We start from the raw sequence: 16,901 nt of genomic DNA, 5'->3' as shown, positions 1-16,901 counted from the left end.
GCTTAATCATGTCCAAAGTGTGTATTCTCTTGCTATTTAAATTAAGATCAATAGAATCCGAGAAAACACTCCACATTTATTTTATTTTATTTTTTTGATAAAACACTCCACATTACAAAACAAAAGTGCATATATATAACTAAGAACAACATTGCAATGCTAAAGGAATAGCAATTAATTAGTTGATAAAGGGTACGTATATCACTTGACTTCCTCTTGCATCCAATTCCGTATCATGTGTAAAGCAACGTTTGGTTGATCCATTGGAACCATATGACCAGCTTCAAAAACCTGTTTTATATATAGTCATTCTAGTTACTAAACACAAATTGAAACATATTCATGGCATTGGTATAAGAACCTGAATGAATGTGAGAAGTCCATGACTCATCATCTTTCCTACTTCTTTATCATCAACAAGAAATGGAACAAATGGAGCTTTTGTGAATTCTTGCTTACCATACCATTCCAATTCTAAGACCCACTTCATATTTCCTATTCAAATAATAAGAATTAATAGATTTCAAAATACAGACAAATTAAGAGCCAGTGATTAATTGGATGAAAAGGTTAATTACCAATCCAGTTGCACATGAGTTCTTTATTTCCTGCATAGATTAAGACCTTGATCTTAGCTTCAAGTAAAGCAGGAATTCCTACGTCAAAGTTCTTCATGTGTTCTCTTTTCAATGCACGAAATACTAGAGTGTTCCAATTCATATAGGTTCTGTCCCCTACATTAAGGGATTTCTTTGTTGATCTTTTATTTAGAAAACTCTCCAAATTTGAAAAGTCATAATCCAAAGAGCCCGCAGACTGCGTTCTAATATCATAAAACTGTACGTCACAAAAATGAATGTTGAAATTAATTCTTAATAAAAAAAAAACATACACACGCACACACATATAGATAATTTTTTTGATTTCTTACATTTCTATTCGTCATTCCACGGATCGCTTGAACCATTCTTCGACAATTATCATCTGCGGTGAGACAAGCGTCGTCATCTCCTCTGTCTGACAAGAAGACACATTGATCAACTAAATTATATATGATTTATTAATTAACATTTTGAATGTTTCCAAGAATGATATATCATCACACGTGTGACATATATATATATATAACATGTTCAAACAAGTTTATAAAAAAAAAAGGAAAGAAAAGTAGAGTAAGAAGTCAAAAGCAATACCACAATCCTCTATTGATGATTCGCATTTTGGAATCATCTCATCAACTTTTAGATAATCTGTTTCTTCAATTAAATTATTCATCTTAGCAAAAAAGGGTATTGTTGGATACTGGATTCTAGGATTTGTCAGTCCATTACCAATAGCAAGACCCTGTGACATCAAAGAGTTTAACGAATCTAATAAAGTAAGCAATCAATGGGACTAAATATTGTGATTTGAGATGAATGAGTGCATGCCTTGCCTTGAGATTTATATGAATTCCTTTGTTTACTTTATTTCCTTGGAGTATTCGAGAAGCTAGGACAGGAGCAAAATGTCCAGCATAAGATTGTCCAATTATATAGAAATCATTTTGAGCAAAATCAAGACGATCTTGAAAGAATTGCTGTTATTGATGAAAAAATAGTGAATTTCAAAAACTTTTTTTAAAAAAAAAAATTCAAGTATTAAGAATAGATATAATAAAAATTAAAAAGAAAAAAAGAAATATACCTGCAAGAAGTTATATAGGTCTTCAATAACACTAGTTAGATTATGCCTTATATCAATGTTATTAGTTGTGTAACTAAAACCTGTTCCGATAGGTTGGTCAACAAATATAATATTTGATATCTGCATAAGAAAAAAAAAATCGAAATTTGATAATAAGATAGTATTGATAGAACAACTAACGTCCTGCACAATTACTATCTTCGTGCAGGGGTGGACCAAAGCATAGTTGAGTCGGCTCAGTTGACCCCACTCAAAAAATATATTAATCGTATAGCAAATTGTACCTATATTTTATAAAAAGCTATCATTTAACCCCATTGAATTTCAAAATTATACTATTATCCTTAACGAGTATAAATTTGATCCGCCTCACGCTAGACCTTGGGTTTACCCCAATATATCCTCATGTCATTTCAATGATCATAATATAATGAGATAGTATTAGAAATAATACCTTGTCCCAACCATAAACATTCCAAATGAGTGATAGGTCCTCTTTGAGTTGTAGTGGACCATTTTCATAAAATAATGCAATGCTACCGCTAGCTCCAGGCCCTCCACTTAACCATAACACAACTGGGTCTTCAACACTTCTAAATAGTGATTCAAAGAAGAAGTAGAAAATCCTGAAAAGAAAAAAGACAAGTAATGGAAGTTTTAGGTTGACAAAATCGCATAAAATCTATCTCATATATATATATATATGACAAACAATAACATGAGGCTCACTCAATTACCTTGCACCAGTATTTGGAAGTGGGTAGTAACCAGCATTCTCGCCAAGATACCTAATAAAAGGGTTAAAAGGAGGAAGAAAAGGAAACTTAAAATTCTGATCAACAAGCCTTGGATTATGAACGGCCACCGAGGAGTTAATGTCCTCTTGAGGGAACAAGTTGGGGCTTTCTGTTTGGTTGGCTGAACTGGTAGTTTTCGATGAAAGAAGATGGTTTTCGGTGGACCTGGCATACGCCAATGATGAAATGGAAAAGAGACCAACGAGGAGAAGAAGAAGAACAAGAAGAATTTTAATAAAAGTTGCCATTGGTGTTTTGTTTTGGAGGAACAAAGAGTGTGCTCATTTATAGGGTTTTCATCAAGAATTCTCGTCTATACAAAATAATCAACAATTTTAAGTTTATTGATTTCTTCGTTCGGTTTTTTTAGCATGTAATTCTTGTAGTTATGTGGATTTTATTTTCTATAGACGGCTTAAAACTTTTCTTAAAACTTTTTAAAGAAAATAATATTGTAGTAATGGAATCAAATTAATCAACCACTAAAGTGAAGTGAATCTCTCTAGGACAACTCATAAGGTCAGGTTCTGAGTAAAATACCTGTCGAGAGACAATACCTTTGTGGTCACGACTTTAACCCAACTTATCCTATCATTTACGTATGTGTTTATACCATATGGGAAGTTTATATATATGGCGTAGTTTTTCTTTTTAAAGTTTTACCGTCCCGAAAACCATAGCATCTTATTCTTGATAATTAAGGGTTTCAATTGATGATTTAAAAATTGACATTCGTCTAGTTTCCATTTTGAATTCATGTTCATTTACATAGCTTTCGTCTAAATTTCAAATTAACTATACGGAAATTCCAAGTCACAAAGCTGTATATATGCTCAGGATGATAAGGTTGTTCTTGTTTATCAGCCAACCAATTGTCCGATGGACGGCTGAGTGGATTCTACCTTACAAAAAAAGATAAGGTTGTATGTTGTTTTTTCTAGATATGCTTATTCTGTTGTTCAAGGATGCGGATATTAACTTATTAAGCATTGTTTTAAAAAAAAAAAAAAATATATATATATATATATATATATATATATATATATTACTGAGAACAATATTGATGGATATATTTTTTAGCGAACATTTCTCAAAAAAATTTGTACGAAGCTACCTCCCACTCTCCCAGGTACTTTTCATGGGCCGCAAGTTTGCTGTGGCCCAGTCCAAAACAATATCACTCTCCAAAATCCACACATAAAATATTGGACTGGGCTGCATTGGTAAAACAAAAAGTGATTTGGGCTGTCAAAACACACAGCCCAACGGTCCCCACGTATGCCCGCGGATTTGAGAAACTTCATCTTAAGTCTTAACAACGGTGCCTCCGCCAAAACTCCTCCTCCGTACCGGTGGTTGCATTCATAACGGACTCATCTGCACTACACTCCGAGTCTCTCACTAAGCTTTAGAGATCCTGTTCTGTCTAATTACGGAAATAATGCGTGAGATCTGAGAAAAACACCGAAATCCCAGACATGAAATCACTCAACGCCACCGTCGATATCCTCAAGACACCACTTGTTATCAAGATCTCCGCTTTCACTGTCATCGCCTTTGCCTTCTTTTACTTGGGCAAGCACTGGTCCGACGGCTACCAGCAACTCATCTTCTTCTCTACCACTCGCCAAACCCCTCCGTTTGTCTCACTCTCCCCCAACCACAACAAGCAATTCAACATCACCGCCATCATCGTTCAAAATGATACCGTTGCTGCCCCCGTTAAAAACCTAACCCTACCATTGTCTGCGGCCTCGACTGTTCCGCCTCCGGCACCAAGATTTTTTGGATTGCTTGATGAGAATGGCACGATGAGGAACGACTTCGAGATCGGGGATTTCGATCAGGAGTTTGTGGAGAATTGGGGTAATGATAGCGAGGTTCAGAGTGGAAATGGAGGGAGTCAAGAGTCTCCCAGGTTTCAAGTTAAGAGATATGGGCTGTGTCCAACGACCATGAAGGAGTACATACCGTGCATGGATAATGTGGAGGCAATTAAGAAGCTGAAGTCGACGGAGAAAGGAGAACGGTTCGAGCGGCATTGCCCCAAAGAGGGTAAGGGCTTGAGTTGCTTGGTGCCTCCACCGAAAGGATACCGGCCGCCAATTCCTTGGCCGAGAAGCAGGGATGAGGTATTGCTTTGTTTATAATTGAGTTAAACTTGTTTATTAAATCAGAAATGGAGGTGAAATTATGAAAAACAGTTGCGTATGAAAATTAGTTCTTGCGTTGGACCAGTTGAGTGATTATTTTGTTTGTGAGGTCTTAATAGGTGAATATCCCAAAATTGACTGTTAGTTTTTTTTAAAAAAAGAAGAAAAAACTGAATTTGTTGCTTCAGCAACTGTTACCATTAGTTATTCAGAATTTGGTAGACTATAGTTGCCTATTCTCGATTAAAAAATTAAAGGACATTACCTGGTATGTTTTGAGTTCTTGAATGAAAATTGTCATTTCATTGCAGGTATGGTACACGAATGTTCCTCATACACGTCTAGTTGAAGATAAAGGGGGTCAAAACTGGATTTTCAGAGAGAAGGATAAGTTCAAGTTCCCTGGAGGTGGCACACAATTTATACACGGGGCAAATGAATACTTAGATCACATTTCCAAGGTTATTAATTTTTTCAGTTTAATGTGTATGAAGATAATGTTTCATACATTCTAGTCTCTTTAATGTCCATTGTTTTTCTTTTATATGTGTAGATGATACCTGATATAGCATTTGGTCATCATACTCGAGTTGTTCTAGATGTTGGATGTGGTGTAGCAAGTTTTGGTGCGTATTTGCTATCACGAAATGTTATAACAATGTCTATAGCTCCGAAAGATGTTCATGAGAACCAAATTCAGTTTGCTCTTGAGCGTGGTGTGCCAGCAATGGTGGCAGCTTTTGCTACTCATCGTTTATTATATCCAAGTCAAGCATTTGATTTGATACATTGTTCAAGATGTAGAATCAACTGGACCCGTGATGGTAATGATCTCTCGATTATCTTGGCAATTAGAACTAAATGGGTATAGCAGTATATTTATTGAAACATGGTTTTGGGAGATCAATACTTGTTTTGATCAGTTTGGGGGGGGGGGGATCTTACATTCTCGCTCTATTAATTACTTGCGGGATATACTCTGATTGTACTTTCTCTTTACCATGCTTTGTGATGAAGATGGGATTTTGCTCCTTGAAGTCAATAGGATGCTCAGGGCAGGAAGATACTTTGCTTGGGCAGCTCAACCAGTTTATAAGCATGAAGAAGTCCTAGAGGAACAATGGGAAGGTACCATTAATAAAGAAGTTGCAGGAATTTGATTCCTCATTTTTTGGTATGTAACGTCAGGTCTTGTGCTTGTTTATGCCAAATGAGACGTAAAGAATGTGAAAAATTGAGAATCAGGAAGACAAAAAGAAGGAATAAGGGAGCTTGGGTGTTCAGTATAAATAGTTTTTTGCTGCCATAAAATAGTTTACTGAGGTTAATGTTCAATTTCCTGATTAGCTGACTTGATCATTTATTGTGGTCAATCCATTTTCAATCTTTGAAGCTGCTTGTACAGTGTTATTTAACACATACACTATTTTATTACCCTACCTTATGATGTCTCCCTTTCTCTGTTTCCAGAGATGCTTAATCTTACAAATCGCCTTTGCTGGGAACTTGTGAAGAAGGAGGGATATGTTGCAATATGGCAGAAGCCCTACAATAACAGTTGCTATCTGAGTCGCGAAGCGGGAACTACACCTCCATTGTGTGATCCAGATGATGACCCTGATAATGTGTGGTATGTGTATCTTGTCTGACCCAAAAGAGGAGGCTTTTCTGACCTTTAGGCCTTTGATTCTGCTGCTGGCCTGCTGCTGCTGCATTATGTGCTTGATGATAATATGTTTCATGGTTACATACTGCTGATTTGTCACTGTGACTTAAATTAAGGTTGTAGGATTATTTGAGCTCTTGAAAAATAGAAAATTAGGGTTGGAAAAAGTAGGGAACAATCTAGAATTGCTGGAAAACGGAGAAAACAAAGAAAGATATAGTTATCTAAGCATTTATTTAAGGCTTCCTTGGCGTCACTTCGAAGGATGATTGCATCACACATTTGAAAAGCAAATCACTTCCTTGTCCTCCTTGATGTATAGGCCTGTTTGAGAAGGCACTTTAACTTCTGACCAGAGTTAAATCTCTTTAACCTTTGACCTGAGTTACCCTATTTCATAGTTTGTATATATAATTATTGTCACTTCATTATTCTTTTTGCTTTAGGTATGCTGAGTTGAAGACATGCATCTCTCGACTTCCCGAGAATGGGGAGGGAGCAAATCTTAAGAGCTGGCCTGCCCGTTTGCAAACACCACCTGATCGGTTCCAGAGCATAAAAATTGATTCCTACATATCCAGGAATGAGCTTTTCAAGGCAGAAACGAAATACTGGAGTGAAATAATAGCAAGCTATGTTCGGGCTTTACATTGGAAGAAAATGAGCATGAGAAATGTGATGGACATGAGAGCAGGCTTTGGAGGGTATCGTTTTTTCTAAATGGCCCTCTTCTAAATTTCAAACGTTCCCATCATGATTTCTTTCATTAATTTTTATAGTTTATTCTTTTGACAGATTTGCAGCGGCATTATTGGAACAGAATTTTGATAGCTGGGTTTTAAATGTGGTTCCTGTTAGCGGGCCTAATACATTACCTGTTATTTATGATCGAGGACTTTTAGGTGTCATGCATGATTGGTAATTTTTTAAGCTGTTTTCAGTTGGTTGACTATGGATAGTTGTTTGCATTCTCATTTAGATATATATTTTATGATTATCAAGTACTTAAAATCTGAAAATATTCGAACTACCATCAGTTATCCCCCCCTACAACTCCTTTAACCATTTTTATCACTAAGATGCCAAAGTGTAAAGAAGAAAGGGACTTCTGATTGTGTACGTGGAATTAAGCTTCAATTAATATTGTGCTTAAAACATACATTTATGTGTTAGTATTCATATCAAGAAAAAGAAAAGTTGTTTAGAAGTATCTGGCTTCTAGTTTTGCTTTGATTGTGTCAGTTTATAATCGAACTGCATGAAATTTATCAGGTGCGAACCATTCGACACGTATCCAAGAACTTATAATTTTCTGCACGCAGCCGGCCTCTTCTCTGTGGAGAGAAAAAGGTATGTCTCTGTTGGAACTAGATTGTGAAGGTCTTATCGTTCAGAATTCAGCCTTTTTGTTTTTATCAATATTTGCTATTTTGGGTTTCTAGTTAATAAGCCCTCTGAAAATATCTAATATTTGGTTGATAATGCGAGCTGTAGTAAATTAGAAAGGTCAATTATGATTATCATTTATTTGATATAAACTGTAGGGTGGGACTCATCTCATTGACTCTCTGTAGTGATTAAAGAATGGAGTAGTTATTTCTTGTTTCATGGGGAAAAATCTGCTTTGCTCGAGTAGTTAATATTGTCATTGCCTTTTGTGTTTCTGTAATAGATGCAATATGTCTACCATCATGCTTGAGATGGATCGGATGTTGAGACCTGGTGGTCATGTATACATTCGGGACACTCTCGATGTCATGGATGAAGTTGAAGCAATAGCGCAGGCCATGGGTTGGCATGCAAGTTTGCGTGACACAGCTGAGGGGCCTCATGCAAGTTATAGGATCTTGACATGTGAGAAACACCTCTTACGTGGTTAAAGCAATTTGTTGGACAGTGATGTATGGTGGGTGCAACTGTAAAGAAAATGAATGAGCTTCAGAATTGGCTTCCTGACATGAGTTTAATGGATAAGAAATCGTCGGTGCAAAAACATAAGGAATTTATTTGTTTTGATAGTGGAGGGAATGTGGTTACTGTGTAAAGACTTACTTACAAGGGGACGTCTCGGAGGGTTTCGTTTCAGATCATCGACTATCTCGTCATAAAGAGCTTGGCAGAGTGCATGTTGAAGTTGACTGGGTTTTGTGGTAAGGTATTTTGGCATATATTGTATTTTAATTTTTAGGGATATGAAATACATTATTATAATGCATCTGCATGTGCATGTGCATGTGCATGCGCATGCGAGTTTATGTATTTTTGCTGCATGTTACAAAATAAATCATCCATTTCCATTCTTTTAAGTTGTCTACTTAGTATATTCTATTCTTTTAAGTTGCTTAGTCTGGCTCGGTGGTTAATCTTTTCTTGTATTTTTATTTTGTAAATCATTGATGTCAAAAAATTTCCCTGGTCTTGGTTTTCGCTTGTAGAATGATAAAATCTCTTCACTTTACCACTTTCCTTTTCATCCTTCATTTAAAATATTAAAAGAAAAGATATTGTAGATGATGATGCATATAGGGTCCAGTTTCGTAAAAAGGAGTGGTGAGTCATGGAGACAAGTCCCCGGCAGAAGCATCGACATCAACATCAAAAATCTTAGCCAAATCTAGTCCAGCCCACATATTCAGATTGAGATGCCTTTGGCCCCGCCCCCCCGAATGTTAATCCCCGTATTCTTTGTTTGTTGCACTCATCATCATCTGCTGTCTCCACTACTTTCTCTAACTTCTGACTTTTCTTCTACAGTTACATACAGCCCCAATAAAAATGCTCTAGGAGATTACAGATCACATATGTTTATAGTTGCACCCTCCTCCTCGAGATAATTAAGTGCACCTTAAAAATTTAAAAAAAATCTCAAATCTATTATTAACACTCTAATTTGACCTTACTGCATCTTTCCTTTTTTTTCCCTCCTTCCCTTCTTCCCTTACAAACTTAGACCCTTCATTCTCCTTGCAAACTTGGACCCTAACTCCCTGACGGAACCTTCTCCTTCTTCCCTTACAAACTTAGACCCTAACTCCCCGACGGAACCTTTGCCAGAGGAATGCGAGGATGAGATCCCAACCCCTCTTCTTGGTGAGATCCCAATCCCTCCATTTTGCCTAATTTTATTTTATTTTTTTTAAAATTTTCTTTAATCTCAATCGTCTAACAACTGAAATTATATAGAGTGCAGATTATTAAATTTTAAAAAAACTAAAATTAGAGTGTATTCATAAATATTATATATTTTTTAAATGAGGTGTATTTAATTAAATAAGGATGCAAATAATCTTCCATCATGCTGATATGCAGATTCCTAATCAAAGGACAAAACTAATTGAATTCAAGAGGAATAAAAAGTCCCTCTGTTTCACACACTTTTGTCTTTTTAGAACCATATTCCTCTTCTTCATTATACTTTTCTAATTCAATATAATATATATACCTGCGATTGTTTTGCAGCTTTCTTAACATTCCAACCATTCATAATAACCAATATTAAAATACAAGAACAGGGAGAATTTTTCATCCTCTTGCCGCACTTTCAAGTTTCAATGGATGGAATGAAAGTCCTATAAAAAAAAAATAAAAAAAAAAAAAGACTTGTACGTAACGTATTATTATGCAGATGGACCATCACGTTTTCTCAAATCAATTACGACCACGCTCACGTTGTCCGTGCTATGCCTAGCCAACGCCAGCTTCGTCAGCAAAATAGCCGCATCGGAGCAGGCTTTATCTGACCCACTTCCCACGGCTGCATCACTCCCGGGGGACCCAGGCGGAGATGGTGGCTTCTGTGCTCCAAGGCACATCCGCGCCACTCCGCACGCGGTCTCGTTTGAGACCACGTCCCACAGACCATCACTCGCAAGGATCAGACACTCGTCTTCCGCTGTCCGTTCCGTTACCCTCACCTCCGGTTCTGGTATCACGTATGGTTTCAGATAATTATCACCTGAAATACACATCAAATTATTAGAACCAATTATTGTGATACGACGTTCGTCATATCACAATACCAGAGGATTAAGGAATGTTAAGAGGCCGTACCGATTGCCCTGGACATGGCCAGCATTCCAAGAACTCTAGGGCCGTCCCAGTATATTACACGGCCACCGGCGGCTTCGATTCGAGCCAATTCGTCTGGTCTATCAGGCTGTCAATTCCAAAACACACAGTTTTCATAAAGATGAATACTTGAATCACTAAAACCCAGGAGTGAGGAGGATCAAACAAAAGCTAACCTTGTGGTCTGACGAGAGAGGCGCTGCGACACCGTTGCGGCAGAGCACGGCTCTGGAATCGCCGCAGTTTGAGACAACGATCTTGTCCGGAGTCACAACGGCCACTACGGCCGTGGATCCAACAGCATCGCAGTGCGGAGTCTGAAGCTCACACCGGCAGTTGGATTTCTTTGGATCGTTGACGTATTGCTGCTGCACCTCATCGTCCATGCGAGCAAAGCTTCGCTCCATGGTGTGCTTCCAACCCACTGGCTCACCATCCAATTCTTCCTTCACTATCAGATGAAACCGATCCCTGCACTTCGTGGCCACCTGAAAAGAGTCAAAATTGAATCAAAATTCATCCAGAAACTAAACTATCGAGGCCTAAGCCCCTGGTGTTATTAAACTATAAGGTAAGATGCTTACATGAGAGCAACCGTGGCCATCGAAAACGCCAAAGAAGCTACCTTCCCTAAATGAAGGATGAATTGAAACTTCGTCCTCCATGTCTCTTCTTCTACCACAAACAGAGGTCATGCCGAACTTAGGGCACTCCTGCGCAACCTCATCCTTTGCGTTAGAACCTCCACTCAGACTCACTGTTTTCTCCGGTTCACTCAAAACTTCTTTCCTCTTTAATTCACCATCAATTTTCTTTGACCTATTGGAATTCTCCACTGCGTTACTGCAATCACGCGGCATCGAAGACGTTGGAGAGTAAAGATCAAGCTTCTGCTTTTTGCGACCATTCTCCAGCGGCTGAACCACCACATCTGCGACAAACTTGAAGGGCAGTAGTTCCAGCCTCCGGTGCTTCTTCGAAGCTAGCGTCTTCGTCTCGACCGGAGCAGTAGACTCCGTCTCCCCACCAAATCCACAACAAATATCGGCCATCAATCAATAATACAAACAAGAAAATTCTCGTATAAAAAAAATTATACTATACTGTGAAAACTCTGGTAGAGCTTGGAGAGAGGAGGAATGTTGGAAAGATAGGACAGACAGAGAGATTAAATATCTCTAACATCGAAGGAGAGCACCCATTAAAATGGGTTTGGCAAGGGAGAGGAGCTCTTGTTCTGAAAAAAGAATTGAAAACGAATGAATGACGGGCAGCTACCCGTCTCCATAAGGGGCAGGGATCCGACACGTACAGTTGTTAATGTGACGTCGATTTACTGAATTACAAGAAGGAATCGCACCGTCCATTTGCCCAACACCGTCCTTGTTTTATCACCACGTGTGAACTACCCTGTTGGGAGTCTCCTTTACGTGGACCAATGAAATTGCAACACGAATAGTTGAAACGACCTGCCTTTACTGACACCCATGTGGTCCATAGAGCCTTGACTCGTCTTTCTCTCTCTCTTGTTACAGCAATGCAATTGCCTTTTTGCGGTCCAATTCATATTATTATATTTTTTTATAAGTATCTTTCAGTTTTTTAATGATTACCACGTGGCATGATCGTGGAATACGAGATTCGTGCAGGTTTGGTCTTCTCCACTCCACTGGAGAGGGAGGGGCTTGCTTACATGATCTGTGGTGCTTCACAGCTGTTGAATGAAAGCGAGAGGGAGATGGGGACTGTGTGCTGTGCAGAATATATAACACGTGGCGATCGCTGACGTGGTACCAAAGGTCCATATTCATGCAATAAAATGGGATATTAAGAGATGTTCACAAGTATGCTCAAACAGAAACAATTTTAGCTTCAGCTCATCTATGATCTATCTAACACAACACACATAATATTGGAATTGGAGCTGCTTATTGAGAAGATCTGAAATCCTCTCCTCTGCCAATAAGTTGGTTCAATCTAGGGGCTGAAGCTGAATCCATTCACTGTGAAGCCACCATCCACTGAGATAACCTGTCCGGTGATGTAAGAAGCAGCAGGGGTGCACAGAAATGCCACTACCGATGAAATTTCTTCAGCTTCTCCTACACGTCCAAGAGGAGTTCGAGAGATTACCTTCTCCATAAACTCTTTCTTATCAAGCAGCTGCACAAATCAAATCATCAAATTAACCTACAAAAACAAACAAAGTCATACCACAAAACACATAGATAATCAAATGAATATCCACGCAAACAAAAGTCCTATATATGCAAATCTATTGGCAATACACATAGTTCTCGATCCCACATGATCATAAGGCATTATTTCATATCGATTATCAAAACAGATTGTAAACCGGATTATGGAGAAAAGTAAAAGTCTAAGAAAACACACCACATCTTTTTCTCCTCGACTTATTCCGGGGATCATATACAAAGGCGAGTGCTAAGTCAGAAAAACTATGGGGAATAACGCTAATGAATCAGTAAGATGCTATTCAAAGTTTATTCAATTGAAAAGATCAAATGAATTTTTTCTCCAGAAAAATAAGGCATTTGAAATGATCATAAGCAAGGTAAGAATATTACATGTTCCACAAGCGAGGTTCTTATGTACCAGGGTGCAACACAATTAGTCCTGATATTGTCTTTTGCCCACTCACAAGCCAAATTTTTTGTAAGTTGATTAATTGCACCTGCGCCAAATAAACAAGAGATACAAGTTTAAACATTTTTTGCGTCCAGATGTTCACAATCAAGGCACCATATCAAAAGACTACCTTTTGCTGCCCCATAAATGGATCCGCTACCTATATCTATAAGACCAGCAACAGAGGAAATGAACACAATGCTTCCTACACCAGCTGCTTTTATGAGAGGATATGTGAGTTGACAAAAATGATATGCAGATTCCAAGTTGGTAGCCATTAGATATGAAAATTCCTCGGCAGAGTATTCTGTAGTTCGCTTCCTGATATTTGTCCCAACATTATTCACCTAATGCAGCATATCATATTCATTAAATTTCAAGACAACTCAAAGACACATGGTAAACAACACCAGCGCACAAGGCTCCCACATTGGATGAGGTTGGGGACAAACAAGATGTACGCAGACCTTATCTCACATAATATGTGGAGAGTTATGTGGAGAAGCTCTTTCCAAGAATTGAAGTTGTGACCCCTATATTGCACTCTGCAACTCTACTATTGGGCCACATGATCACTTGTGACTCAAAGATACATAAAAATTCCTAAATGCTTTTCCAATAGGATTGTCACTTATGTAGAGGACGATGCCATTTCAGTTTGGATGTTTGCTTCTCAATGACATTAATCTAGTCTTACAGTTAAATGAGTACAGTTTCAGGCTAAGGAAACTCATTCAAGAATCTGTATAGTACTCGATTTCCTAGGCCTAAGAAAATATTGATTCTTCCATTTGTATTAAGTATTTCTTAGAGTCAACAAAAGAATATCCTCAAGAATTTCAAAATGAAAGAACAGTATATCAAAAGATGTAAGAAAAAATTATCGTAGAATCTAGGAAAAACAATGAAATCAATCAAAAACACAATAAATAACATAAACTACAATCATTGGCTCGTTATAGCCTAAAGATTTCTCCTGAGAAACATGGGTAGCACCCAACCACTCTGTTTAAGTTTCGCATATATATAATGCCACGTTTAAATCATTCACAAATCTATTTATCTGAGATTCCTTGGTCTAAGAAAACAATTCATTGAAGGACAGATTGGCATGACTAGCAATACACAAGCAAACAATCAATTGACAAAGAAAACTTCAAATCAAAACAATCAGAACATACATATATGTTTTCCCTTATAACCTATCTGGGTATGCTAGTACTTACAAGTATGTTGAGCTTGCCATTGAAAACAGAACTCACTTCCTCCATCAGCTTCTCTCTCTGGGCTCTGAAAGAAACATCACACACCGACCCAGTGACCACAAAGCCCTTACCTTCCCACTCCTTTAAGCACTTTTTGAGCTCTGTCTCATTTCTTGAGCAGGTGTGTACGGTCGCCCCTAGCCCTGCCAGTTCCTCAACCACCGCATGCCTAGAAACAACAATCAAAGTAGAAAACGGATTTTACAGAATGGTTTCATTTGAATCAATAAAAAGAACGCGCTTTAAAGTTTAAAAAGGTTGGTTCTTGAGAATGAAATTAAACCCGATTCCACGAGTGCCACCAGTGACGAGACCAGTCATTCCCTTGAGAGACCATCTGGAGTCATTGAAACTGCTTTCTGACTTTGCCATGATCGTTTCCTTGTTCAATCTGTTGACCTCTTCCTTTGCTTTTCTGCTATGCTCGTCTTTGATTCTTATCTGTAACTTGGAACTCTGATATACAGAATTGGCGTACCGTATTGTGGTACATGCGATTCTAGGGGATTTTCATTAAAGTTCGTGGCACAATCGGACTGGGCCTTTCCAGCCGGCATCCATCGGCCCACATTTCCTTGTGATTCGAGAGGATTGTTACTTTCTCCGCTTTTAGCATTGATCGTGGCAGTGCATGACAAGTGTTCGATTAATTGCCGCAGCTAGCCAGTCAACAACTTTTTTTTCACACCAAAGTCATTAATTGAAGTGATCATTCATTAGAATGATAAAAATGGTATGGATTCGAATCTTCCCACCCCATTTCAAAAAGAAAAAAAAAAAAATTTCAAGGCTTTCGTGCAATGGTAGATAGATAAGTCACAATTAAATGTAAATTTGCAAGGAACACTAAGAAATAAACGAGTAGGAAAATGGTTGTCTTATTATTTGAATGAAATAAAACTGATATTCATTATTGACAACAACATTAATCATTAATCATATATATATATATATATATATATATAAAATTAATGAGTCTGTCTTGTCTTGTGTTCATGCGAAGCAACAACAAGGCTTCTCTGTCCCTCCCACGTCATGGCATTCACCTTTCGGAAGATTATAGACGACGCACGCTGCAGTGCAGTTTTGGAAAGCGGAGCATGGCCCCGGTAGGCAGATTGAGGGTTGTTCTCTCTCCCCTTTTGCTTCTTCCTTTGCAGTTCCCACTAAATTTAATAAACATATCCATCCAATATTAGAAAAATTAAATAAAAATTATATCATATTTCATTTCACTATCGAGAGCGCAAAAAAAAAGATTTATTTATAATTGAGGGATTCAAACTTTACCTGAAACAATGAAAAATATGCAAAGGATTACAACCAAGGTGTTGTCAGCTGACACTTTGTTGGTTTTCATCTTCTTCTTCTTCTTCTTTTCTTGATATCTCAATTGTGATGAAGAATACATCCCATATATATATATATATGATCTTCATGTGGAATCAGGGAAAGATAATAAATTTTGATTTTTTTTTGTAAGGTATATAAGAAGCTTGCTATTTCTTTGTGAAGTAATAAATTTTGAATTTACTTGCTAATATTGTTTCCAAGATAATTCACATTCCATCGTTTAGTTTCTTTTTTTAAATATAATATTTTACTCTTAAAAAGTCATTTATCGTTTATGTTTTGAATTAATATGATACAAAACGGATAAGTAAAAAAACATGCATGTATATTGTCTTTAATATAATACTAATTTAATTAAAATTTCCCATCTCTTATTGTTACCTTTTATTTATTTTTTATTGATAAGAAATTTATAGCTTAAAATTCTATAAATAGACTTATCATATTTAATTATTATTATTTTTGTGGATAAGAATGATTTCATTACCATTTGTTGATGAAGTTTGGGTATATCTTGTTTCTTCTTCATACTAATTTTTGGTTATTTTCACCCAAAACATATTGCACGTTTACCATATACTTTTTTACAAAATTTCAAAACAATTAGGAATATAGGAACCATCATAATTGTAAATAGGTTATGAACCGGGCCAGTCGCACCCATCATCAAATCAAATCTATATATAGTACTTTCTAATACTCCTACAAAATATAGGTACTTAATATACAGGACTTGTCACATTACCAGAATCGCTAGCTAGCCACACATCCAATAGCAAATTTAGAGCTATCATTGTCATGGCCAGCGTCAACATTTATATAAATTTCACCAATGGGAGGAAGAACGTACCCATCATGCAATGGGTCTAGTAACGGGGTGCCCCTCTTGCGTTTGTCGACAGTGAGTGAAATCATCAAGGAAGCTCCGTATCCGGTCCAACATGCAGTCCCTCTCGCAACCACCCGGCCCCTTAACATGATGAATAGTCCTATTACGATATTTTCATACTTCTCAAATTGCCAGCGACAAAAAAAAAAAAAAAAAAATGCATAGTATCCACAAGAAGAGCCTCCTTCAAATGAACCAAGAAATGAATAAAACCTCCACACAAAGCATGCATGTTGTAAAAACGAGGGAGTTTGAATTTCTTTGATAAACTTATACTATAATTTATTAGATAGAAATTTATAATTACAACAAAGCATGCATTGTTGTAAAAAGTAAAAACGAGGGAGTTTGACTTTAATTTCTTTGATAAACTTA

The 16,901-nt window shown here is 37.3% G+C and overlaps 4 protein-coding genes across 5 annotated transcripts; 1 reads left to right on the top strand and 3 right to left on the bottom strand.

The window, feature by feature from the left end:
• Positions 1-201: 201 nt before the first annotated feature.
• Positions 202-2,731, bottom strand: LOC119988055 (serine carboxypeptidase-like). The gene is made up of 9 exons (XM_038832959.1): positions 2,424-2,731; positions 2,141-2,312; positions 1,687-1,806; positions 1,436-1,579; positions 1,194-1,344; positions 932-1,017; positions 579-837; positions 362-495; positions 202-291 (listed from the first exon to the last, which is right to left on the bottom strand). Exons 1-9 carry the CDS (start codon positions 2,729-2,731, stop codon positions 202-204), a joined length of 1,464 nt encoding a protein of 487 aa, XP_038688887.1.
• A 1,050-nt stretch (positions 2,732-3,781) lies between these two features.
• Positions 3,782-8,684, top strand: LOC119988423 (probable methyltransferase PMT11). Its single transcript, XM_038833458.1, has 9 exons — positions 3,782-4,615; positions 4,948-5,097; positions 5,190-5,460; positions 5,654-5,764; positions 6,107-6,266; positions 6,749-7,006; positions 7,098-7,220; positions 7,575-7,652; positions 7,975-8,684. The coding sequence occupies exons 1-9, from the start codon at positions 3,962-3,964 to the stop codon at positions 8,180-8,182; spliced, it is 2,013 nt and encodes a 670-aa protein (XP_038689386.1). The 5' UTR covers positions 3,782-3,961; the 3' UTR covers positions 8,183-8,684.
• A 1,078-nt stretch (positions 8,685-9,762) lies between these two features.
• LOC119988425 (protein phosphatase 2C 37-like) lies at positions 9,763-11,631 on the bottom strand. The gene is made up of 4 exons (XM_038833459.1): positions 10,955-11,631; positions 10,547-10,858; positions 10,353-10,458; positions 9,763-10,257 (listed from the first exon to the last, which is right to left on the bottom strand). Exons 1-4 carry the CDS (start codon positions 11,420-11,422, stop codon positions 9,920-9,922), a joined length of 1,224 nt encoding a protein of 407 aa, XP_038689387.1. The 5' UTR covers positions 11,423-11,631; the 3' UTR covers positions 9,763-9,919.
• A 527-nt stretch (positions 11,632-12,158) lies between these two features.
• LOC119988426 (tropinone reductase homolog At5g06060-like) lies at positions 12,159-14,771 on the bottom strand. Of its 2 annotated transcripts, XM_038833460.1 has the most exons (5): positions 14,568-14,766; positions 14,246-14,453; positions 13,150-13,366; positions 12,959-13,065; positions 12,159-12,533 (listed from the first exon to the last, which is right to left on the bottom strand). In XM_038833460.1, exons 1-5 carry the CDS (start codon positions 14,654-14,656, stop codon positions 12,348-12,350), a joined length of 807 nt encoding a protein of 268 aa, XP_038689388.1. In that variant the 5' UTR covers positions 14,657-14,766; the 3' UTR covers positions 12,159-12,347. The 2 variants fall into 2 exon arrangements, with proteins under 2 accessions (XP_038689388.1, XP_038689389.1); XM_038833461.1 differs by lacking the exon at positions 13,150-13,366 and having other exon boundaries at positions 14,568-14,771.
• Between the last annotated feature and the right edge of the window lie 2,130 nt (positions 14,772-16,901).

The sequence above is a fragment of the Tripterygium wilfordii genome, chromosome 21 (genome assembly GCF_013401445.1).
Source record: "Tripterygium wilfordii isolate XIE 37 chromosome 21, ASM1340144v1, whole genome shotgun sequence".
Lineage (NCBI taxonomy): Eukaryota > Viridiplantae > Streptophyta > Magnoliopsida > Celastrales > Celastraceae > Tripterygium > Tripterygium wilfordii.
Note: the sequence above shows the minus strand (reverse complement) of the source record. Positions and strands in the feature narration are given on the sequence as shown.